General features: G+C 58.3%; 1 protein-coding gene and 1 long non-coding RNA gene across 10 annotated transcripts in view; one reads left to right on the plus strand and one right to left on the minus strand.

The window, feature by feature from the left end:
• The window catches only part of GRM4 (glutamate metabotropic receptor 4), a 151556-nt gene that overhangs the window by 90457 nt on the left and 35637 nt on the right, over positions 1–25462 (minus strand). For all 9 annotated transcript variants that reach the window (XM_040473232.1, XM_040473233.1, XM_040473236.1 and 6 more), the window contains one exon: positions 7341–7557. In XM_040473232.1, the coding sequence (XP_040329166.1) occupies positions 7341–7557 (217 nt within the window). The remainder of the gene's footprint in view (positions 1–7340; positions 7558–25462) is intronic.
• LOC121029308 (uncharacterized) lies at positions 15992–18182 on the plus strand. The gene is made up of 3 exons (XR_005789671.1): positions 15992–16596; positions 17285–17440; positions 17932–18182. It is a non-coding gene; the product is annotated as an uncharacterized LOC121029308 (long non-coding RNA).

The raw sequence follows: 25462 nt of genomic DNA on the forward strand, positions 1-25462 counted from the left end.
AGGTCCACTTAATCTCCACCTACGGTGGAGTGATGGGCAGCAGAACAAGGGAGCAGGAGACGTGATGGGTCTCAAGTTTTTGGCGGCCTGGCTGCTAAGCTAGAATGGTGGGGACCGGCTGCGAGGTAGGGCCCACTTCCCCCTCCACATCCTTGGAGAATGTGTGGCCAATGGCCAGGGCATACTGGGCCTGTGCTGTGACTCCCGGAAGCAGCCGGGGGCGGGGGGAGGGTCCAGAGGTCTCCCCCGAAGAAGATGCTACAAAGTACCTCACTCTCACATACACCAAGCTAAATCCAGTGGCAGGACCCCTCCTGCTTCCAGCTCCCCAGCTCCTTGGCTAATTTCAACCACATTTCATCTGATTAGGGGTGAGAAGATTTGCATGCTCCAGGCCCCGTCCCCATGGAATTGGCCCCAATAATCCCTGAGCCAAAAGACCAAACTCTGAAGTGTCATCATTTGACATTCACGCCTTTAGGTCTTGAGAGATGTCTTCTTTTCCAGCACTCCTCGGAGAGCCTTTGCTTATGGAGAAAAATGCCTGGAGCCAGGGGCCATGGACTGTGAGGACACAGCCTGTAGGGGGCAGAGCTAGATGCAGGAGATGAGCTGATGTTCCCGCACCTGTTACGGATGAGCAAGAAGGAGGCCCCAGAAGGGCAGTGATGGACCCAAGGACACAGGGCTGGTCATCTGTTTGCTCACGTGTTCGTTCTATAAACATCCACTGAGGCCCTGCTGGGTGCAAGGGAGCGTGAGGAGCACAGAGCCAAGAGAGCCCTATCCCTCCCCAGCCTCAAGGAGCCCAGCCAGAGTCAAACGGCAGAGGCCCAGGGAAAGTTCGATAGGCACTGGGGCAGGTGTGCTTGAGGTCTCCCAGGTGGTGAGCCCTGGGGAAGGTCTTCCTCCCTTCAGGTGAGCATCTCCACCTGGGAGGAGAGCAGTTTAGGGAGGGAAGCCCGCAGAGAGGCGGAGCCTTGGCCTGAGCCTTAAGGGCAGAACCCCCCCCCCCACTCCCCCCACCCCCCGCCACTCAGGGCTCTGAGCAAGCGGGGGACACAGCAGGTAGAGCTGGGTTGTGCTAATACACTCCCTTGGGTAAGCAGACATGACCCCAACTGCCAGAAAATTTTAAAACACAGGACTGGCTTTAAAAAACTCTGCTCAGCTCCATCTCGCATCGGTCCCCATGCCACGGCCAGGCCCCTCAGCCAGGTCCCTTCTGCCTGACTCACTCCTCCCTTCAGCCTCCTTCTCATGCTGTTCCCCCACCTGGCATGCCCTTCCCTTCCTCTTCACGTGTCTAAGCCGGTCTGGCTGGGCCGAGTCCCCCGCAGTGTATCTCTTACTTTAACAGACGCATCATCCCAGCCCTTGGTTCTCATTCAGGCACACTCTGCTAAGCACCTGCTGCAGGCAGGGCGGGGTGCTGGGTCTGGTGGTGCACTGATCCTCCCGTGCGCACCGAGAGCCGGCTCCTTCCTCTCCTCACACGGGGGCTGCATACACAGAGAGTGTGAAGCCCAGGCCAGCTGGGAAACTCAAGTGAGTCCGGAAGACCGAGCCTCTTCCCCTTCCTGCCCTCCAGCGCAGGCTGCATCTCAGGAGGAAGCATCCCAAGACAGGCACTGTGGCGAAGAATGACAGGAGCCTGAGCCCTACATCCCAGCCTGGTGCAGCTGCAGAGCAGCCCTGCGTTCTCATACCCCTGCTCTGCCTCCGGGAAAGGATGCTGTCCTCAGTGAGTCTCGAGAGGGTCGGGGCCAGCCAGCGAGTTTGGTGCGGGGAGGAAGCTGGGGTCCCGGGACAGCTCAACCTAGCCCTCCGTGCCTCAGTCTGCCCTTCTACAGGCCAGGAGGGCAGGCTCAGGCCCCTGAGTGGGAGAAGGGCCAAAGAAGTGAGTCACCGGGGGCTGGATTTTGTGACCCATTCCACAAACATTTACTAAGCAGCTACTATGTGCCAGGGAGACACATAGCGGAGAACAAAACGGGCAAAAAAATCTCTGCCCTTGTGGACCATAAACAAATACACATTTACTTGTCAAGTGCTGTAAGAAAAACAGAGCGGGGAACAGGGAGCAGAGAGCCGGGGGAGGGTCTGTTTCAGATACTGTGGTCAGAAAGGTCTCTCTGAAGAGGGGACAGCTGAGAAGACACCCAAATGCACCGAGGATGTGGGCCACGTGGATACTCAGGGAAAGACAGTTCCAGGCAGAGGGACCCACCAGTGCAAAGGCCCTGAGGTGGGCTTATGTCTGGAGTGTTAGAGGAGCCGTGAAGAGGCTGGTGTGGCTGCAGCAGAGAAATGGAGAGGAGAGTGGAAGGAGAAAAGACCAGGGGGGCAGCAGGAAAGGAAGTGGCCCTCTCTTAGGGGGTCTCTGGATCTCGGGGGGGGGGGAGGGCCTGGGGCAAACCTCTCTGGTTTCCCAGATATATGAGGAGCGTCAGCATCCCCCGACCCCCGTGGCACAAAGCTTTCTGGCTGGCCAAGCTCTTCCCCCTTCACCTCGGAGCCTCCAGAAGGCAAGTGTTCCCTCACAGCAAGAGAAGCTGAGTCCAGAGATGTCACAGAGCTGTGGGATGAGGAGGCGCCCCGGCCTTGAGCCTTGGCTGCCGGTCACCACCCTTGCCGCTGCACTGACTGAGGCCATCTAAATGCAAGTCTGATGCTCAGCCCTGGGAGTTGGAGCTGGAGGTCAGACCAGCAACAGCTTGACTCACCAGCATCTCTGGAATATCAATAGGGGACACAGGGACACAGCGGGGAGATGAGGCTTTGGAACTTTTCGCCGTGCAAGGGACAGGACGTCCTCCAAGGAGCAGGCCTGACCCACCCGCCCCCACCCCTTCTTGTCACCACCAGAGAGGCCATGGCGTTCCCACCCAAGAGGCACGGGCCTGGATGTGCCCAGCGTGCTGGAGCCACCTACCGGAGAGGACCAGAACCAAATTCCCCAGGTGACCCCCTGGAGAGACCCCTGCCAGGAACTGACCTGTGTCCTTCCCGCCACATTCACCAGAAGTGGGGGAGCCTTCTGCTGGATTCAAATTCCATTCCTGCTATTTCCCAGCTGGGTGGCCTCAGGGGAGTTACTTAACCTCTCTGAGCCTCAGTTTTGCCATCCATATAATGGAGCTGTCTTGAGGGCTAGATGGGTTAACACCAACCAAGTGTGTAAAACAAGACCTGGTCCACGGGAGGACACCATAAATACTGCCTACTAATATCATCCATTCTCCTGTCGCCCACACGGGGAGCCTGGGCTGCTACTCCACACTTCCGTTTGACCTTAAGCAGGCCCCTTAACTTCCCTGAGCCTTCCTCTTCCTCATCCGTGAAATGGAGCACTGCTGCAAGTAAACCGAGGCTCACAGGGGGGCCCATGGGCAGAGAAAGGCTGTGAGGCTATAAAAGCTTACACCCCAGAGCCCCACCCTGAGAGGGCCCAGGACGGTGGTGGGAGGCACCGAGGGCAGGGCCACATCTGTCTGTACCACCCCCTCAAGCCTGTCTCTCCCTCCCTAGGTGACTCACTCGGCATTATCTCGGGAGCCCAGGTGGGGCCTGCGCTGCATGCCTAATCCCCGCACTGGTTGTACTCTGCCTTTCGGCCTTCCCCTCCGCAGCCGCAGCCTGGCAAGGAGGAGGGAGCCCTGGCGTTCAAAGCGGGGGAAATGCACAAGCGTGCACACGCACACGGGCCTGTCCCCGGACACTCCTACTGAGGCAGGCCTGCTGGTCACGTGCCCAGAAAATCACATATGTGCGCCCCTCACTCCCACACGTGTCCTGCCCTAGCTGCCTTGGGAGCTCACCTCGCTGCCCTGTCACCACGAGACCTGCTGTCCTGTAAGGCCCAGGCTGGCCTGGGCTCCTGTGGTTTTGTCATTAGCCCTGTCCCGGAACATGGCCTGCAGCTTCAGTCAGGGCCCCCACAGACCTTCCAGCTCGCCCCAGGCCTCCCTAGGAACGGTCAGGGAGCAGGGAGAGCCATAGCCCAGGCAGCCAGACCCCTGATAATGAACCTCTGATGTGTGTCCCAGAGCTCCCACAGCCATGGGCCAGAAGCACGTTTCGTTCTGGTTTACCCCCATTTCACAGATGAGAAAACCAAAACTGAGCAGCGGAATGACTTTCCAGGGCTCTCACGGCCAATAAGTGGCCAAGCCGGAGCCTGGGTCCGTCCGCCAGAACTGACCCGTTAACCACATGCTGCCACCCCTGTGATCCGGGCTGGGAGAGACGGACAGCATGGGGTTGAAGGGCATGGGTCTGACCGCCTGTCTCCAAGTCCTGCTCCAGCACCTCACTGTGTGAGCCTGGGCAAGCCACCTCACCCCTTTGAGCCTTAGTTCCCCCATCTGTAGAATGGGAACACAAACACCAGGCCCTCAGGGGCATCACCAGGATTCATGATTGTGGAGGGAGGGTGCCTGGCACGGGGCAGGGCTCAGTCAAGGGCCACAGGATGGCCCAGGCAGAGCACGGTGCTAATGGGGGCTGGGAAATTCGGGGCCAGGGCTTTCTTTATGCCCTGTGCCAATGGCCCAGTCAGCGCTGGGTGCTATGCGAGAGCTCCCCACCCAGAGGACAGACAGGATGGGTTCCATCCCTGGTCCTCCACACCCTGGCTACGTGGCCTTGGGAAAATGACCTACTCTCTCTGGCCTCAGTTTCTTCATCTCTAAATTGGACACAGTTATGTTCCCCTGTGGGACCCCAAGTCCATAGAGCAGGCACCCAGGACTTGCTGGCCAAGCTCCCCTCAGCTCTGATGTGCATCCTCAGCCTGGCAGGCGTGCCCTCCCCTCTACACCGCTGACACTTCTCTGAGCAACTCACAGATGATTTATACTTCAGAGGACGAATCAATACAATATACGGCCAAAGACATCTTTAATCTTTCACAGGGATTAGGCTACAAGGTACAGCGGCCTCTTTCTACAGGCCGCTCAATTCTGATTTCAATTTGGCCAGCCGGAGCATGGCTTTCTCTCTCCTTTTCTTTTCACCCACCTAAAGACGTTCCTCCAAATCAAATTTCATTTAGCAGGATGAGGGGAGACCTAGCTGCCCGAACACGAGGGCAGGCCCAGCCAGGGCCCTGGGGCTACAAGGGGAGACAGCAGGAGGGTCTGAGGATGTGGGAGGTCAGGCCAGGCAGGAGGTCGGGCCCTTGGCGACGGGATGGGGCACAGGGGTGTGTGACGGGCACCTGTGCCAGGCCAGGAGGGCCCCTGAGCCGCAGGCCCTGGCAGAACAGCTAGTTCTCTTATTTTTCTAGAATTCCTTTTTGAAAGTCTTGAGCAGACTTCGTATTTTCTAACTACCAAATGACTGATTGTATGCTTATGGAAAATTCAAACAGTAGTCTGAGTTTCAGCCAAAACACAACACCTAGACTTCACCCCAGTGGGATCTGTGTGTGTGCATGCACGCACGTGTATGTGACTGTCTGTCATGCCCCCATCCATGGGAAACAGAGGCAGAAGATGGAGTGATGAATACAAAAGCAGTTACGACGTCTGGTCCTGGAGCCAGACAGCCTGGGTTCAAATCCCTTCTCCACCTCTCACTTGCATGACCCGGTGCCAGCTATCATTTGGCCCCTCCAAGCCTCAGTTTCCTTCCCTATAAAAGAGGGGTGCCTACCTCATGGGGTAGGGAGGATCACCCAGGACAACAGGTGCTCGGCGTGTGCCAGGCACATAGGGAGAGCTTTGTGAGCACCAGGAGTGGCTTCCAGAACCTTACGGCAGGGACTGAACACAACCGAATATGAAAATTCTAGACCTTCTGTCCCTGCCCCCATCTAGCGCCTCTGTCCCCAAATCCTGCCGCCCACCTTAAAGAGACAGGCCGTGGGCTAGTGTGGGAAAGGATTCAAGCCACTGGGGACAGGCACCGCCAGAGCAGGGTGGGCAGGGCCAGACCAGAGAGAGGCACCCGTGTCTGAGCAAAGCAGGGAAGCACATGTGGGCAGCCAGAGGCAGGGGGCTGGGGCACCAGGGGCCTGATGCTACCAGGGGGCCCCCAGGGAGCTGCCGCCCACCTGCCTAGAGGTGAGAGCAGGGCCCATCTACCCCATGCCCCCCTCTGCCTGGCCAGCTGCCAGGGCAGGGAGTGGCCTGGAGCCACAGCCATCGGTCAGCGCCGCCCCACTTCCGTCCTCTCCACCAGGTTACAGGCACCCGAGCTGTGCTGGCTGTACAATTAAAGGGGCTTATCTGAGATTTATAGCAGGATTATGCCCGCAGGGTGTTACCAACGCCAGCCTCTGGATACTCTGTGGTCCTTAGGAAAAGCAATTAGAGTCCCGGGGTTATACGGGTATAAATATACAGATGCCATCCTCCAAGGTCGAGGGCGCCACAGTGAGCTATTTAGAGAAAGAGCCTTGGGAGAGGCCAGGGGCCCCTCTGCCAGGAGCTGGGTCTGTCAGGAGGGGGAAGAGCCTCTCTGCTTCCCCCACACCCCATCCTCTCTGAACTATCCCTCTTATCAAGGCTCACCCAACCCAGCTGGAGCCCTCAGCCCAGGGGCCTGACTGCTGATCCGGATCCCCACCACCACAGCCCCATGCAGGCCACCCTCCCTCAGCCGGGCCATGGGGCCATCGGAACCAAGTGGCCCAGGCTTCAGACTCGGCAGAGCGTTAACCCTTGCTGTGCCTGCCTCTTACTGCTTGCTGATGCCTAAAAGCTTTATCCCTGGAGCTTTTGAGGACAATTAAGGGAATGCAGCAAGCTTAATGGGGAGAAGGGTGCCCGGTGGTGAATGGGGGAGACCTCCAGGAGAGCACATCACCTTCGCAGGTCCTCACATCCCACCCAGGGGCACCTCCTTCCCTGCAGCCACAAGGAAGAAGCACAGCCCCGCCTGCCCCATGTAAGACACGGCCCCTTCTCTCACCCCACACCCCCCCCTCCACACACACAGCTCAATTCCTCAAACAATTCTTTCTCCAAGAACCTGCTGGCTGATCTCCCAGCTCCTGGGTCCCTGAGACCCGCCCCTAAACAAGACCACCTCCGTCCCCACCCCCTTCCCCTTCTCTCTCTGTCTGAGAACAGCAGCTGTCCCACTGGATCCCGCGCCGGGAATACTGGCGGTCCCTCTGTCCGCCTGGCCACGTCTGCAGAAGTCATTCCGTCCACCCCCTGCCCCCTGGGAGTCACCCAGCAGGCCGGCAAGGCCACAGACTGTGCCCCAGTGCTCCCGGGAGAGACTGAGGCCCACGAGGGAATGGCCTGGGGCAGGACCCAGAGAGTGGCTCTCAGGCGGCGCTTGGCCACTGTGCCCTGACATCCCCCTGTTCCCCGAGCATGACTCACCATCCTCCCGAGACTTCTGGATGAAGGCCTCCACGCCGCTCTCACCGTAGCTGCCCTCCGAGGCCAGCGTGGACACGTAGTTCCACTTGAGGGCGCGAACGATGTCCACCATGGCCTGGGCCTGGTATGTGTCCGAGGGCACCACTCGGGAGAAGAAGTCGTAGCGGCTGTTGTCACTCAGGTCGGGGGCTGTGGAGGCGTAGCTGATCTGGGGGATCTGGAGGCGAGAGGGGCCGCTGATGGGGGCTGCTGGCACCCCCACCATGCCCAGCCAGCACCACACCACTACTCACCACCTCCTTTCGTCCCCACCGCCTTGGGAAGGGTCAGGGCACTGCCTCCTCTTGTCTTGGGCGAGACCCTGTGATACGGGTTGGACCACACACACACACACACACACACACACACACACCCTGGAATCATACAGGATTACATACATAAACACACAGCAGAGCCTCTGGGTGCCTCCAGTTACATAAAGACTGAGAGTCCTTTCGCTCATCAACTCCCCCCAGGCAGCCGCTCGTGTCACCACCCAGCAGACCCTGTCCCCATGGCTCCTTTGTCCTGCCCACGTCAGAGAAGACAGGGCCCCACCACCCCACAGATAGAATTGCAGGAGGACAGAGTGAACAGGGACCCCGCCCCGGGGAAGTCCCTCTCTCTGCAGGCTGGGAATCAGGGCCCAACAGCAGACTCCTGCCCCAGCTCTCCACAGAGCACCTTTCCGCACCCACAGACCCCCACCTGGGCCCTCCCCAGGCAAAAGTGAGATGCAGAGCCCTTAAGCTGTCCTTCTTCCTGTGGTTGACATCCGACCATTCCCAAAGGACAAAAACCTCACAGCCAGCCTGTGGCAACTGAGAGTGGGGAATGTTCCGGGGGCAGCAGGATTTGGGGCACACCCTGGACAAGAGGTTGCCCACTTGGACTGTGCTTTGGGTGTCCCTATCCCCGGGGACACTGGAGGTCTGCCTTGCACTGAGGATGTCCATTAGGAAAAGAACATGGCCCAGCCTATGCCCTGTGATGCCCCCCCCAAGGCGGGCCCCAGCAAGCCCCTCATTGCCTCCCCTCACTGAGCTCATCCATGAAAAAGGAAAGGATGAGGTGGGAAAAACAGATGTTTGGTTGTCTGGATTTGCTGAGCAACTAAGGGTTAACCCCCAAGCCCTCTCATTGTAGTTCTTGTGATCTTTATAAGATGGCATATGCTACGTTAACCACTGTGGCGCTGTTTCTAATAGCAAGTCTCTGGAGGCTACGGCCACACAGGAATACTATTTGGCCGTGAAAAAGAACCAGGCAGCTTTCCATGCACTGCTCTGCACAGTTCTCCAAGACCCACAGAGGAAAGAAAGAAACGAGGCACAGTTCTGCGTGTGAACAGCATCCCCATTATCACGTGAGGGGGCAGGACAGACTCTCGCCGCCCTGAAACGAAACAGCTAAGTTGCCTCCAGAGAGGGAACCAGGTGGCTAGGGGACAGGGTTGGGAGGACACCTTCCCCCTCATACCCCGTGTATGTTTTGCATGTAGAATCATGCAAACATACCTCCCGCCTAGAATCTTCCCGAGCCGAAGCATCCGCCCCCTTTCCTACCTGTGTCAACAGCCTCTGAAAACTAGCCCGGTCCTCCTTGCCTTGGAGAGCACGGAGCACGAAAACAACACCCCCAAGAATGTGGACTCTGGCCAGATAGCTGATGGTTAATTGTAAACGTCTGTTATGTTTAAGGCCCGCTAAGGGTATCACAGCCGCAGGGGTTGGTTGGGTGTTTAAGAGTCTGTCATTCGGAGCAGTCTCCCAGCTTCAGCACTATTAATGCTTTGGGGGTATAATTCTTTGTTGGGGGGCTGTTCTGTGCACTGAGGGATGTTGAGCAGCAACCCCAACCTCTACCCACTAGATCCCAGAAGCCCCTGCCTTCCGCAGTTGCAACAACCAAAAACGTCTCTAGACGCAGCCAAGTGCCTCCCGGGGAGCAGAGCAGAACTGTCCCCAGTTGAGACCTGCGGTTTTAGAGATATGTACTGAAATATTGAAGGATGCAGGGATCTGAGGAGGTCTGGGGTTTGTTTCCAAAGCATCACAGTGAGAGCACATCCAAGAAGAGAGAATAATGGCCAAGAATGGACAGCTCTGAGTCACATGTACGTGGGGGCTCACCACCCTATTTGTTTTGAACATATCTGAAATGTCCATATTTAACCAATTTTTAACAATAAAACAAAACAGACAGCACCCCTGAATCATCCCCCTGAACAGAAGTGCCCTGAATTTGGAGCTGGAGCAGGTGGTGGGGACTGTGGGGCCAGGGCCTGCCCTACCAGCCTGCCGTCCCAGCAGGTCCCTGAGAGAAGACAGGTTGTCTGTCAGCTTCCGGGGTGTTTGTCAGCTTCCGCCTGGGCCTGGGCCTCAGCGAGGAGTGCTAATCACAGGCCCAGGAACCCGCTCTCTTCCTAATGAGAAGAAGCTTGTCTCCTGCTTCTGATGTTTCCACCCAACACAGCGCTTGTGTCAAAAGGGACTGCGCCCAGCAGAGGGGCACGAAGCCCAGGGAGGTCTCGGGGTCCCTCCCACAGGCAACTTCTCACTCATCCTTCATTCCTCCTTCCAAGCCACCTCCCCTCCGGTTCAGGCACTCTGCATGGGCAGGGACGGCAGCCAGACAGACGGACGTCCGGGGAGCAGGACCCAGGCCCCTATCCCACCACGAGCCCCCATTCCCACAAAGGGTGGGAGGGCCAAGCATGGGGTTCCCACAGGGTACATGTTAGTCAGCCTGCAGGGGTGCCCTGGTCTCGGATTTTGGGAGCCCAGGAGGGGCCCCTGATCTGCCCCCAACAATTCCTGAGACCCTGGAACAGGGATCCAGCCCTGAGGTGGCTGGGAGGGAGGGGACAGCTTCCTGAGCAGGGTCAGGGGATAATCCCTGGCCAGCTCCTCCTCCCCGTCTGAAGGCTCCTCAGTTCCAGGCCACCCGAGTTTCCTAGCGGGGTGGTTTCCGCAGAGATTTGGAAGCTAAACTGCTCAGGTTCAAATCCCAGCTCAGCCACCCACCAACTGGGAAGCCTCCAGCAAGTTGCTTCACCTCTCAGGCCTCAGTTTTCTCAGCTGCCAAATGGGAGGTCGTGAGGGTCACACGAGGGAATTTTCGGGAACTGCGGGCAGGCAGTAAGCACTCAAAAGGTTAGCCCAAAGGTGGGCTATGATCCCTCCCGCTACACCTCCCTTAGCCCTCTATCCCCATGCCCCCCCCCCTGGGTCCCTCCCCCAGCTCTCTCCCAGTGCTGTTACTACTGTGCTCCTGGCGGTGGGGGGCCTCCTCCTGGAATGCTGACCCGCAGGCTCTCCAAGGCCCTCCTCCCCCCTGGCCCCACCCAGGCCTGCAGTGCATGGGGAGACGCAGGGACCACCCCCCCCACCCCCCCACCCCCCCCCCCCCCCCACCCCCCCCCCCCCCATCACCGGACACCCGGGACAGGGTGACTGGGACAACCTGGCCCAAGGGCGCTCTGACTGATGCCTCCTCAGCTCTGTCTCAGCAGCACAGCTGAAGCCAGAGGGGCATTTGATTAACATTCTCCTCAGAGAAGTCCTCTCCTCTCCCAACAGCAGCACGACAGGGGAGGGGGCGGCCACGCCCCTGCCAATGCCAGCACAAGGGTCAGCCACAACCTGGATTCCAGCAGCCCCTGACCAACCACGGCTGGCCTACTCTCGGTCCATCTGCCTGGCTCCTTCTGCCCACAGGGCCCCTGTCACCTCTTCCAGGCAGCCCTCCCTGAGCTCCAGAGAGCCTGCTCAGACCTCCCCCAGCACAGAGTAGGGCTGCTCCAGGGGCACCAGGCACGTCCTCCTGGGGTGAGGATGCCTGGTCTTGTCAACTCAGCAGGCATTTTAAGATGCCCCCATCATGCTGGGCAGGGCTACTTGTGGAAATGCAGAGAAAAGTGGACTGCTCCCAACACCCACTGCACCCCTGGAAGGAGCAGGTGGGGGCACCCCAGAGTGACGCACAGTGTGTCTGGAGCTGGCACCCGGCAGAACCTCCCGCTTGCAGAAGGGATGAGTGACTGAGGGGAGAGAGGGAGGCGGTGAAAAAAATCTCTCTCTCCCTCTCTCTCTGTCTCTCTCTCTCTCTCTCTCTCTCTCTCTCTCTCTCAGGCTTCTAGAGTGACAAGGAGGTCCACGCTACGTGGGGAAAGACAAAAGCTGCTTCCGGGCTTGAGCAACAATGAAGATGAATGCCAAGTGCATCTGTCTGTGTGTGTGTGTATGTGCGCGTGTGCACCCACGTGTGCATGCACGTGCTGGGGCATGTGCCCCGAGCACACGAGCGCACAGTACATTCATTCATTCCTCCCACCAATAGTCACTGAGCACCGCCCGCCTGCCAGGCATAGTTCTGAGTGCTGGCGATGGACAGGTGGACAATCTGTCCTCGTGGGGCTCCCAGTCGAGACACAGGCAGGCAATGGAAAGGGGATACCAAGCTGTTAGACGGGAATAAGGGCCCATGAGAAAAAGGAAGAACAGGGCAGGGGACTGTTAGAGGGGCCAGAGGAAGTCTCTCTGATAAGGTGACATCTGAGCCAAGACCCCAAGGAGGTGAAGGAAGGAGCCATGTGGGTAATTGGAGGGAGGGCATTTCAGGCAGAGGGAAGAGCCAGTGCAAAGCCCCGTGCGCATATGTGTGCTGAGAGCCTGAACTTGCTCTCAGGCTGCCCCGGGGCCAGGTCAGCAGCCCCGCATACCTACCTACATGTGGCAAAACAGCCAGACACGCAGGCAGTGCCCCAGGGTGCCCACAGCGCAGACTCGGGGTCACTGGCTCCCAGTCTAGCAGAATCTAGGGACTCCCTGAGAGTGGCTGGTCCACGTCCCACACCGTCCAGAGGAGGAGAAGGGGGTAGGAGGTGGGACACCCCCAGCGCGTAACAGCCAACCAGAGCACAGTCCCCTGAAAGCCGATACTTCATTCAAGGCTGTTTATAGAACAGTCAGGGATGAAGCCTCTACCTTGACCTCAGCAAGGCCTGCAGCACCCTGAGTCACGTAGCCAGGGGCCCACGGCCATCACCATGGATACCCCAGGGCCACACCACAATAACCCCAACCCTCTTCCTGTGAGCTTTAGTGTTTAAAGGCACCTCCCCTTTCTGCCTCTTCCCTAATGCTTTGCGCAGCACAGCATCGGCTCCAGCTCAGGCTCTAGCACACTACGGAGCCAGCCTGCGCACGCGCAGGGCTGTGCTATGACCCAGCCTTGTCATCCAGCTTTGTGACCTTAGGCAAGCGAGCAGCCTCTCTGGGCCTCAGTTTCCTCCCCTATAAAGAAGTCACAGTAACAACAGAAGGGACTGCACGAGCAAGTACTTGCAAAGTGCTTCAGACACGTGGGCACTGCTGGGTATTATCCTTGGAGAAGGAGGCAACTAGGACCAACGTGCCCATTTTGCAGATGACAAAACCGAGGCTCGGGGAGAGGAAAGTACCCTCTGAACATCACAGCCAGGAGACATCAGAAAGAAGGCACCGACTGAGCTGCTCTGCCTCCTGTTCACTATCCCCGAGTCCTGGCCTCAAGCCCTGCCCACCGTCCCAGCTGACTCTACTCTTTCTGCCCCACCCACAAGCCAGGCCAGGCAGCCACAGATTGAAGCTGGGACCCTGGGGCCACCTCCGGCCGCCGGCCAGGCCAGGGCCCAGGCAGACCTCGGGGGCCCCCACGTGGCTGGATGCAGCCCCTCTCACCAGGGAAGCAGGGAGACCCCGCATTGGGCCAGGCAGACCCCGGATTGGCTGCCTGCTCCCCGCCCTTCTGATCCTGGCTGCTTGAGGCCTCGACAGCCCGGCTCTCAGCATCAGCTATTTTCCTCACAGATGAAAGGCAGCCAGGCTTTTAGGGACATGAAAGCTGCACGGGGAGGAATGTGTAGTTCAGAGGGCCTGTGAGAGGAGAGAACGCCAGCTTCCAAAGGCCCGGCCTGCACGGTCAGGGCTGAGGGACCCTGTCCCCCGCCCCCGCCCCCTTCAGCCACCTGAGCCGTGCACCGTCGTCTCCCAGGGGGCTCCTGCTGCAGACACAGTGCCCAGCGGAGGAGACACTGCCAGCCTCCCCTTCCTCCCTCGATGGGGCCTCGGGAGGGGCGGGGAGGAGGTGTCTCACTCAGCGCTGGGCACACAGTAGGCACTTCACACACTCTCACGTGGCACCAAGCCCCTCCTCTCAGCCAGGTGCTCAGGGCCCATTTAAATAACCCACCTTCAGAGAACTAGCCTGGTGGGGGCTGGGAAAGGCGGTCTCGGGGTAACATGCATCCGGGCTGACAAGCCAGGTTTGGGGCGACAAGAGATTCACTGGGGGTCTCGCAGGGGGGCTGTGGAGAGGGAAAATGCTGGCAGTGTGGGGACGAGGGCTTGGACAGACTGAAGGGGTACAAAGACAGGGGTGCAGGGTCAAGGGGGGTTCAAAGCAGCTGGGCAGGGTCGTGACAGCGAGAAAGCAGGGATACGGCGGGGGGGGGGGTGCAGGGACACACGAGAGGAGCAGTACGGGGGGGACCCAGCACATGGAGGGGGCACGGATGGCCCCTGCCCTTGACCCTGACCAGGCCCACCTCTGACAAGGACCCCGGGGTTTAAGAGCAGAGGATAAGAGTGACCCTACAGCCACGAGGAGGCCTCACACACCCATTCCCCACGGAGATGCCCCCTCCACCAATTACTAAGGAACAGAGAAGCAGAGGCCCAAGGCCTAGGAAGCAGGAGGTGGGCAGACACCCTGGGCAGGGGGCTGACCCTGCATCCGGGTGGTCTTTGGAAGGACGAGGATAGACCCCGGGTAGGAAGACTGTCTGCCACCCACCCCGGGGCCTCCTCTCGGCCCACAAGCTGAGGGCCTCCCCTCTCCTCACTCAGTAGGTCATTTGGGGGCCGCTGGCCACTTCCCCGCTCACTTCAGGACGCCCTCATTAATCAGATCTCACTACCCTGTTCTACAGACATGGATCCGCTACCAACCGCCAGCCCCACGCATCCCGTCACTCGGGGGCCTCGCTACGCACCCCTGCCTGGCCCGGGGCTGGCCTGTGCCCCAGTGCAGTCAGTCAGTCACTCAGCCCCCGCCTGGGGGCTGCATCCACAGTCTCCAATCTGCGTCTAGGTGCCCAGGGCACTCAGCCTCCCTGGCTCCGCCCCCCGCCCCGCCCCCGCCCAGGCCTGGAGACAGGGTGACCCTGCCCTCCGCTGCCTTCACACAGGCCCCCTCTTCTTCTCACACCATGGCCTGCAGCACCTCCTCACCGTGACTGAGAAGTGGGCAGCAGACTCTCCCAGGAGGCAAATGCTATCTTAAAAGACAGTAAAAGTTGCCCACAAGGCCCCTGTGGTCCCTTTGCCTCGGCTGCTCCCAAGGCCCCCAGCCTTTCCCTCCCACACCACCCCCTCCCCCCCCCCCCGCCCACCCACACACACCCCGGAGACTCTGATGATTTGTTCGTTCATTCACCCACTGGGTAATGGTTCACGGAGTGCTTACTGGGTGCCTTGCACACTCTTTGGCACTGGGGTGAACACACAGAGACAAAAATCCCTGCCTTCAGGGAACAGACATTCTAGTGAGAGAGATAATTGATAACAAACGGAGGCGCACACAATTGATGTTGTCCTTAGAGCGCTGGGGACACTTGCAGCTCCCTGCCTTCCTGGCACGTGGTAAAATTCAACCCTCTGACCCCGGTGGTTGGCTGGGGCCTTGTGACTTACGCTGGCCAACGAGGCGGGAGCAGAAAATGCCCCGGGGCCAGAGCGTTTCATTGCCATTGTGAGACCCTACAGGGTATGTGCTCCCTCTGCCACCGTGACCAGCGATGTCCCAGGCCAGCCTGGGTGCCTAGGAGATGAGACAGGACACTCAGCCCTCCCGCGTAGACATGTGGGGTAGTAAGCATTTAGTTTATGTATTTTAGACCACGGAGATCTGAGGATGGTTCGTTCTCACGACCTAACCTCACCAAGGCTGACAGACGCAGGAGGCGTAAGCATTACGCTCTAGCTCCGGGACAGCCAGGAAAGTGTCTTATTATTCATCTCCAACTCACGAGCCTGGAGGTGTCAGGTTCACATCCGGCACAGACTGGTTGGGGCTGAATTGAATCACATTCTCACACACACACACACACACACACACACACACACACACACGCAATCATCATCATCATGAGAACCAGCATTTACTGAGTGTTTACTATGTGCCAAGAACAGTCCTAAGTGGTTACAAATGCCTGAACGCCTTTGATCTTACAATAACCATAGGAAGTAGACCCTCTTATTCTTCCCATGTTCCCCAAAACTGAGGTACAGAGAAGTTAAGACACTTGTCCAAGCTCACACAGCTAGTAAGTGGCCGAGGCAGGATTTGAACCCAGAGGGACAGGCTCCAGAGCCCTTGCTACTAACTGTCACATAAAACCCCAGCTTCCCCCTTATACAAGAGGGTCTACACGGACGTGTGCAGGCACACACGCACACACACGCAGAATCTCCTGTGGGGCAGTGTCCTTAGGGCAGCAGCAGAGGAAGCCAGCCCTACTACCCCTCCCACCAGCCTCCACCGAGCTCGGTGCCCCCCTCCACTCCTGGCTGTCACACTCTGGGGTGAAGTGGCCCATCTGTCTCCAACACAAAGGATCAGGCAGGGGTGGGGGCCAGAGGCCCCAGAGGGGTTGTGTAAATGGCTCTGCTTTGAGCAACAGCTAATTTCTAAACATAATTATTAATTTCATGCTTATCATATGCAAACCTCTGTCTCCCAGACGAGATGAAATTGATTTAATTAGAAATTCCACCATCAAGCCTTTTGGATCCAAGCTTTTAATTAGGATCACCAACCCCACCCAAGGCTGCCAGAAAGTGGGCTCCTGGCCCCTGCTTCTCTTCCCAAGGCCCCAGGCAGAGCCAGGATGTGTGGGCACCTCCGGTGTCACCAGAGCTCCACTGGCCAGGCCGGGGTCCCTTGCTGGGACCACTACCCATGTCCCACCCCACACAGGGTGACACGGCCCCACAGTCACAAGTGGCCTCCTTCTCCTGGCATCATAATGGGGAGACAGCTTGGAGACAACTCACATCATCTCATAGCAGGAAGGACTGGGGTGTTTAAGGTGGGAAGGAGACAGGAGAAATAACAGACCTCCCCTCCTCACGCAAAATTCGCATGCCAGCTTCCCTTTGGGAGACCCTGTCAGGTGATAATAAAATGCCTTTTACAGGGGCGCCTGGGTGGCGCAGTCAGTTAAGCGTCCGACTTCAGCCAGGTCACGATCTCGCGGTCCGTGAGTTCGAGCCCCGCGTCAGGCTCTGGGCTGATGGCTCAGAGCCTGGAGCCTGCTTCCGGTTCTGTGTCTCCCTCTCTCTCTGCCCCTCCCCCGTTCATGCTCTGTCTCTCTCTGTCCCAAAAATAAATAAACGTTGAAAAAAAAAATTTAAAAAAAATGCCTTTTACAGCTCAGCTCAAGGCAGTCTGTCAAAATCATCCATAGTACCTGGCACTGTAACAAAGCATCTCCACACGTTACCTCTGACCTCACCTCCGGCCACTCCCAGCTTGACGGCATTCACTGGCTCTGGTCACACCAGTCTCCTTGCCGAACCCTGAACATTCTAGGCACACTCTGCCTCAGGGCCTCCGCACTGGCTGTTCCCCGCTGCCTGAATGCTCTTCCCCCAGATCTGTATGTGGCCCCTCCCTCACAGACAGACTGCTCAAGGAAGGCCTTCCCCAACCACCCCTTTTAGGACCAATCCTACTTCCCTACCCTGCACCCCATTTCCACTTTCCTTGCTTTGATTTTCCTCAGAACAATGATCGCTTTCTAACGTGCTCAACATTTGCTTACTTTTCCACTTAATATCCACCTCCTCCTAAAACGGCAGCTCCATGAATCCAGGGACCTTTCCTTCATTCCCCACAGGACGCCCGGCACAGATTTGGCACAGGGCAGGTGCCCAATAAGCAAAGGGGCCACTTCGTTCTTGCCACACAAGCAGCCTGAGGACACGCTCCATGGGGTCGTAAGCACCTTAGACAAGGTGAGGAGACCAAAGCTCAGAGCCCTAGGCTTTGCCAAGGTCACGGAGCTGGTCAGTGGCCGAGTTCCCATGCTTGCATGGTCTGCCGCTTTGCCTGGGGAAGCTGGCCACTCCACAGCAGTGCCAGGCACACAGACGCTGCTCTGAGGTCTCCCCCCTCCCTCCCCAGGGCTCAGTGGGGTGTCCCTCACCTCCAGGGCCTGCTGTGCCCGCCCCTCCCAACCCCCACCCCGAGTTCACAGCAGCACCCTCGAAGGCAATCATTGTGGGGCTGTCCCACACCCACCTCTGTCTCCCCTTCCCCGGGGCCCACCCAGCCTCTTATCAGGAGGCAAGCGGACACTTGGATTAATTTCCAGGACTGTTCTGAATTATGTTTTCCAGGAGAGAACCAGACAGATGAGGCAACAGGACTTTGAACAAATATTTCCCGAGAAAGTGCTTTATTCAGTCCCTTGTCTCACTCTTTTAAACATTATATGTTTCCTTAGGAGCCCGGGAAAAAATGGGGCACGATAAGGCACAGAGGCTGGAGAAGAACAGAGGGCGCAGAGTGGAGGGCCTCGGCCGGCTGACAAAGGAGCCGCTCGGATGCAGACTCCAAGGAATTACCGCCGATAAGAGCACAGGCGGGGGAGCGCGCGGTGCAAGGGCGAGAGCAAACAAGATCCTCAATCAGCACTTGTCCTATTTCATAAGCAAAATGTAGATCAATAAATTACACTCACTTGTGCAGGTTTTACATGCTGACTCCGTAACCTTGTCAAGAGTGATACATATGGGCGGGGGAGGCTAGGGGACGAAGGAGCCCAGAGGCCTAGAGAGGACGGGCCAAGGACCCGGCAGGGGCCCTGCGGCCACAAGGCCTGCACCCTTTTTTCCAAGAGGGGCTCAAAGCCCAAGATCCCGGAGGTGAGAAGCAGCCCCCTGCCTCGCTCTGCGGCCTGTGGGAAGTCACCTCCCGTGAGCCTCCGTCTCCTCATCTGTCAAATGGGCACATTTGACTTTGAGGCTCCTGTGGGAAGATGGATATTAAATTTTAGAAAGAGAGCAGCGGACATCCAAGACGCTAGGAGTCGTGACGATACCCCTGGCACACACCCCCGGGGGCGGCCGTCAGCTGACACGGGCTCTCCCTGTGTTAATTCTCACCGCAGGCCCGAGACAGGAAACCGTAGGCCTATTTTAACGAGAAGCTGTGGCTGCGGCTCAGAAGGCTGAGGAGCCCCGGGGTCACCCAGGCCCACCTGATGGCAAAGCTGGGCTTCCTCCCTGTGAGCCAGGGAGCTGGGCAGCACTGGGCGCTAGGCTACACCCAAGTGTCCAAGCAGGTAAGGGCAGGGCTCCAGACTCGCCCAGGGGGCCAACCTTCAAGTGCTCTGGGCACGTATAACGGGCTTGGCGGGGGCGAGACATGAGGGCCAGGGCTGGGGGGGGGGGGGGGGGGGGGGCGCCGGGGGTGCAGCAGGCGAGAGGCTGCTTAGGTGTTGGTCGTCATCATAACAGGCGTGGTAGTTGTGGCTTAATGAGCACCCAGCCCATGATGGGCACCTCACAGGGATTATCTCATTTAATCCCCACACAGTAACCCCACGAAGTGAATGCTCTTTATTGCCTTTGTTTTTTAGAAGAGGAAACAGAGGCCTTAGAACATCCAGAAATAAAATCACAACAAGTGGCAAAGTGGGACTTGAACCCAGGTCTACCTGACTCCAGCCCCTGAGGGCCTGCTGCACCTGGCACGCGCTCCACGTTCACTCCCGGCTCCTGCCCTTTGTCCACACCATCCCCCCACCCCGCGAAGCGGCCAGGATGGGGAGTCAAGAGTCCCCGCTCCAGGTCTCTCCCCTCCACGTCCGGTAAGCACACCGCTTCCCATGTCTGAGCCTCAGTTTCCACATCTGTTCGGGGGGGGGGGGGAGGTTAATGACCTCTGCCTACTGGACTCAGGAAGTAAGGACAGAGGGAGGGGCCTCCACAGCACAGGAGTGACATCTGCCCCCCCAAGCTGCGGGAAGTGGAGGCAAGGCTGGGACAACCTCAGTGAGTGGGGCACGCCTGAGGGGTCCGTAACTACACCTGCTGTCCTCCTCATGCACACTGAGCGCCGATGGGGGCACAGCCAAGCGGAGGGAAAATTAACCACAGCGTCTGCCCAAGTGTTCTCCCAAGTTAACATGCTGCGCCCATGTGTAATATACGGCTCTGTATTACTATAATATGATATAATGGGATGTATTAACATTATTGAACACATAGGCCGATAAAAGTCACATCACCATCACTCCATTTGATTTATATCACTGCCTGGGCCACAGCCAGGCTGGCAGGGGCGGGGGGAGGCCCCACAGAGGCTCTAGGGCTCTCGCTGGGGACAGGGGGCCAGAGCCCCGGGTAAGGGAGGGGGGCCCAGACCAGAGCAAAAGGAACGTGCGACCGAGCAGGCAAAGCCAGGCGATCCTCGGGCCACGGTGCCAAGCTGTGGTTTGGGGGCTCTCGGCCTGAGCCCTCCAGCCAGTTCTCACACTACTTGGCCCCACAGCGACATCTGACCGTGCAGTCCCTCCACCTGGCTGCCTGGCAACTCCCTGGTGCCCTCCTCCCTCTAAGACAGCCCCTCTTCAGCCGGACTCGGTCCTCCACCCTCTCTCTCCACTCACTCCCAGGCCACCCCATAACCTGATAACACACCCCCAAACTCCAGGCTCCCGCCCACTACCTGCTCCCCATGGCCATCTAGGGGGGCCCCCAGAACCTCCCGAAGTCCTTCCTAGCCAGGTAATTACTGCTCAGGCCACAGTACCGAATACATCCTTGATTCCTCTTTCTCTCAGCAAATGCTGCTGGCTCCACCTTGAAAAAAAATCCGGAACCCAACCACGGCTCAACTCCGTCACCACTACCACCCTGGGCCTCGGCTCCAGCATCTCTGGCCTGGACTATCCCAGCAGCCTCCTCGCTGGCCCCCCACCTCCCACACCGCCGCCTCCCATCACAGAGTCCAGTCCCTAGCCGGCAGCCCAAGGGACCCATCTAAAACCCAAGTTAGATCATGTCCCTCCTCTCTTCAAGAGGCTCCTATCTCAGCCAGAGTGAAAGCCAACATCTTTCAATGGCTCACTAGGCCCTACGCAGTCTGCCCCCTTAGCCTCCTGCCCTCACCGCCCACTTACCCTCTCCCTCACTTGCTCTGCTCCAGCCACCTGGGCCACACGCTCTTCCTCCCAACACACCAGGCAGGAGCCTGCCCCAGGACCTTTGCACAGGGTGTGCACTCACCACCGCCTGTGACACTACACGTTTCATTCACGCGTCCTCCTGATCATCTACCTCCCCACTGGAGTGTCGGTCCCACGGGGACAGGGGTTTTTGTCTGCCTCGCTCATTGCCAGAGCCCCAGGACTTAGGACCGTGCCTGGCACCAAAGCCCTGATTTTCCAGGTTCTGCAAATAAATACGAATGACCAATGAACAAACAGATGAACTAGAGCAGCAGTCTGCTTCTACCTAATTTTCATAAGTGAGTTTCTCTACATGATTCTGTTGGTGAAATGTATCTGCTTCTAAAGAGTCTGAAGACCACTGGCCTGGGCCAGATGAGGAAACTGAAGAATGGACAGGCCAAGTGGCAATGATTTAGCCAAGACCACGGGGGGGCAGGGGGTGGCGCTGGCTGGCCACTGACAGGGCTCATCCCTCCCCTGCCCACCCCACTGACCCAGCACTGCCTCCAGTGGGGCCCTGGGGTGAACAGACTGCTGAGCACCCAGTCTGTGGGGGGTGTCATCACCCTCCACAGCTTCTCTGATCCCCGGATGCCCCCACCGTTGTCCCCAGCAGCCCCTCAATCTGAACCATCATCTTCTATTGGCACCCTCAGGAAGGGGCCCACGTGCGGGTATACTCTGGGTGGTGTTCCACCCCAGGGTGCCCTCCTGGGGGATGTTTGTTGTGGAAGCCCCACGTCAGCCTGCAACATGAGGGCTTTGGCCCCTGGCAAAGGTGGAGGTGATATGGGCCTCCCACCCCATCATGCATTCATGCAAAATATGTTTACTGAGCACTCGCGATGTGTCTGGCACCATGACAGACACCAGGGATGCCATAGTGAACATCGAATATCTGTCCTCATGGAGCTGAGTCCAACAGGAGAAATGGTCTCTAACCAGAAACACACATACATAATCACGTCAGATGTGCCGGAAGAGGCAAGGGGCCTGTGACAGCCTGGAATAAGGGCCTGGATCTGGTCAGGGCACCCGAGGAGGCTTCCTGAGGACAGGCAGGAAACTGACACCTGAAAGATGGATAGACAATACCCAGGTGAAGAGGGAAAAGGAAAGAGCATCTTGGACAGGAGGGAGCAGCAAGTGCAAAGGCCCTGTGGCCAAGAGCCCACAGCAGTTTCAAGGAAAGGCAAAAAAATCACACAGAAGATGGGAGAATAGAACCCGAGCTGCACCTGTACAGAAAACAGGCCTGGGGGCAAGATGGGGACCCAGGAGAGCAGTGGGGAGGCCACTGCACTAGTCCAGGTGAGAGGTGAGGGCAGCTGGGCCAGGGGCTTCCTGTGGAGATGGAGACGAGTATGACCTCCCCACAAGCCCTCCCAAGTATCTCTTTCCTTGTGACACTTCGTGAGCCCTGCCCTAAACCCTAAGCTCTCCAAAAAAACCAAAGGAGCCAGAAGACAGGAACCAGGTGCCTGCTTCCCCTCCGACCCCAGCCCGTCCCTTCAAGATAAGCAGGCTCCCAGGGGATTCTCCAGCTGTCCCAGTGACATAGGCAGGGTGAGGAGGCGGCCAGGGACGAGGCCCAGAGCAGGAAAAGGCCACCCCTGCGTCTCACCTCCATTGCCCTCTGCAGCTCTGTGAGCTTGCCACGATGGAAAGAACCTGAATTCTGGTCTGTCACCAACTCACCACGCGGCCTCAACACTAGACGCTTTTCCATCCTGTGCTCCAGGTTTCTCGTCTGAGAATCGTAACTACAGTAACAGGTCACATCTACTGAGCACTTACTACGTGCCAGGCTCTGTTCTTAGCATTAATTTGTTTAGTCCTCACCAGAATCCCGTCATAGACAGAGACACCAGCATTTCGCCCATTTTACAGATGGGGGAACTGAGGCCCAGAGAAGTCAAACTACTTGCCCAAAGACAGGCGTCTGGTAGGTGGCCAAGCAGGGATTTGCGCCCTTACAGCTGAGCTGTCCTACCTCCCCATGGAAATAAGGACTGGACTGAATGGTCTCGGAGACCCTCCAAGCTCTGCTGTGGCTGCCTCCTGCAATTCTCGGCCCGGAGATTCAGCCTCCAGCCTGGAAGGCCCCAGCTTCTCCAGAAGGGAAGCAGGTGCGATTTGGGGTGGGTCTGTCCCCAGACCCTTCTATTTCCACCTTCTGCAGAAACCTCCAAATGTGCCATTGAGTCCCGCGACCACATTCCTCCTGCCCACAATGTGCCAGGTAGTAGATGCGGTGGGGGATAGCACGGTCCCTGCCTGCTACCAAGGGCCTGCTCTAGGCAGTGTCCCAGCAGTCCCCAGTGGCCTGGGCCCTGGCCACCCACTGAGCAAACCTGTTCTTTAAGATACCTGTACTGGCTCCTTCCCTTCTCATTCCTCCTCCATCACTGGTCACGAGGTCACCTCCAGCGGACCGACCCCAGACAGTGCTCTCTATCATTACCTCCCTCCATTTACTCCTAACAAAACCCTTCAAGGTAGACATTATTATCTGAATTTTTTAGGCAAAACTTGGAGACTGGGGGAGAAGTCATCCTCCCTCAATCGCTCTGCTTACTGATTGAAACCCAGGCCCCTCAATGCCAGAGACAGAGCCCACGGCAGGAACCAGCAGCACGTCTGGGTCCTGTCTAGACAATGAGGGGACAGGCAGGAGATGCCCACAGGCCCTCCCTGTCCCAGCCCGATGCATCCAGTTTCCAGCAACTGGTAATCTGAGCTGACACCGCTCTCTGAAAGGGAAGCCCTGAGTGGATCTTGGCCCCTTCCACTCTGTCTCACCCACTCAGGCCCCTGCCCCAGAATGCCCAGGCTTGACAAAGCTCTGCCCATTAACCCAGGCCTCAGCAGGTCCCACTGGGGGAGCCTCGGGTAGCAGAGCCTGGAGGAGGGTCCTGCCGCCATCACAGCGGGGAACGCCGGGTCCCCCCTCGGTGCCAGCGGACAGTGGGCATCCATAGGGTAAATTGAGAGGAGCAGCTCAGCCCGAGTTCCCCAAGCATCTCCCAACACCTGCTACGGGGGCCAGAATCCCCATCGCTGGGATCAAAGTGAGTTCTTTCAAAGCCACCCATGTTACCTGGAAGAGGGAGCCTTTAACCAGAGACTCTTAGATGAGGAGGGTGGGACTGTCCCCTCCAGTGCCCCTGACAGGGGTCTGTGCTTACCCACCTCCTAGGACAGGCAGCTCACCACTTCACAAGGTCGCCCATCCCAGCTCCAGTATCTGCCAGGCTTCTCGAGACCCTGAATTGAAATCTGTCTCTCTGTCCTTTCATGTGCTTCTGTGTGGTTCTCTGGAACCACAGAGCCCCAGCCTGTGCCCCCAGATGGAAGGCCTCCCAGGGCTCCTTGATTCTACTACATTTACACCCCTACCCAGAGCCCTGCTTGGCCATCTGGCCCGTTCTTCGTTTGGTGGTCTAGGTCCACACACTGTGCACACACGCACACACAGGGGGCACAGCGGGGCACACCCAGGCAGGACCACCACTTAACACAGGAGTCAGGCCACACCATTCTCTGCCCAACTCCCTCCCCCAGCCCCGGCCTCCCTCTTGGGAGGAAATCCCAAGCCCTGTGTGGGCCCTGCTGCCCCGCTAACCTCCACTCTTACCGCCGCCCCCCCCCCCAACTGCCCTCCTTAAACAGTCCCTGAGCATCCAAGCGCAGCCCAGCCTCTCAGCCATTGTAGCAGCGTGTCCTCTGCCTAGCCGGTTTATCCCCACAGAGCCACAGAGCATGCTCTTTCACTCCATCCACGCCTCCGACCAAATGTCACTGCTCAGAGACACTGTCACCGGACAGCTCGCCTAAAGCAGCCCCACCCCGTGCCCCGTCCCCTCCCCCGTGGCCCTTATCCCCTTTGCCCTTATCTCTCTTTGCCTCAATCTTCTGGCTGTGCCTCACAGGATCGGCAGCCCCGACAGACTGTGAGCCGCACAGACCAAGGCCCCCAGGGTTGGAGACAGAGGTGCTGCCCCTCCCCTGGCCCGTCCCACCAGCTCCCACCTGGAGATGGGGGAGACAGCAGGAAGGCCCTCCAGGGTGGGCTGGGGGTGTGGAGAGTCGGGAGCCCACAGGAAATGGCCCCTCTCCAGGGGAACCCTGTGCCCCACAGGCTGCAAGGAGCCAAGTAGAGGCAGGCTTCTCTTCAATCACCCGTGGGGCTGCCATGGCCAGGTGGACAGCTCGGGACAGTCCAATCTCATGCTCCAGAGTATCAGCTGATGGTGGCAGGGGCCAGGAAGGAGGAAACACACATACAGACAGACAGACGCACCAGAACTCAGCCCTGCCAGGGCCCAGCGGGCTCAGAGTCAGCCCATTCAAATGGAAGGACCTGCACATATGTGCGTGCTGCAGGGATATCCCGGAAAGGCTCAGTCATTCACACGCATGCACACTCAAGTACTCACCCACGCCCCCTCCACATACACACACACACACACACACACACACACACACACACACACACACACTTTGGTACAGTCAAAACTGGCAGAGTCAGCATTCACAGTACATTTGGGGAACACAAAAGAGTGTTCATAACCACCCCCCCAAAAGTCACTGCCCTGCCCAGGTGCCCATCAAGCAGCTGGAACTCTTAACTGCCCACGGGTGAGCAGGAAAAGTGCTGACCTGCTATCCCTCATTAACACCCGGCAGGTGGCAGTTTTTCTGCAGGACTGGATGGAGCCAGTGGGAGATCCAGCCTGGCAGGGGCAGAGCTCAAGGTGGGCGAAAGCGGATGGGCCAGGAAAGGGTCTGAACAGGC

This window comes from Herpailurus yagouaroundi, unplaced genomic scaffold (assembly GCF_014898765.1).
Source record: "Herpailurus yagouaroundi ecotype Mexico unplaced genomic scaffold, PumYag 139, whole genome shotgun sequence".
NCBI classification, from domain to species: Eukaryota; Metazoa; Chordata; class Mammalia; order Carnivora; family Felidae; genus Herpailurus; species Herpailurus yagouaroundi.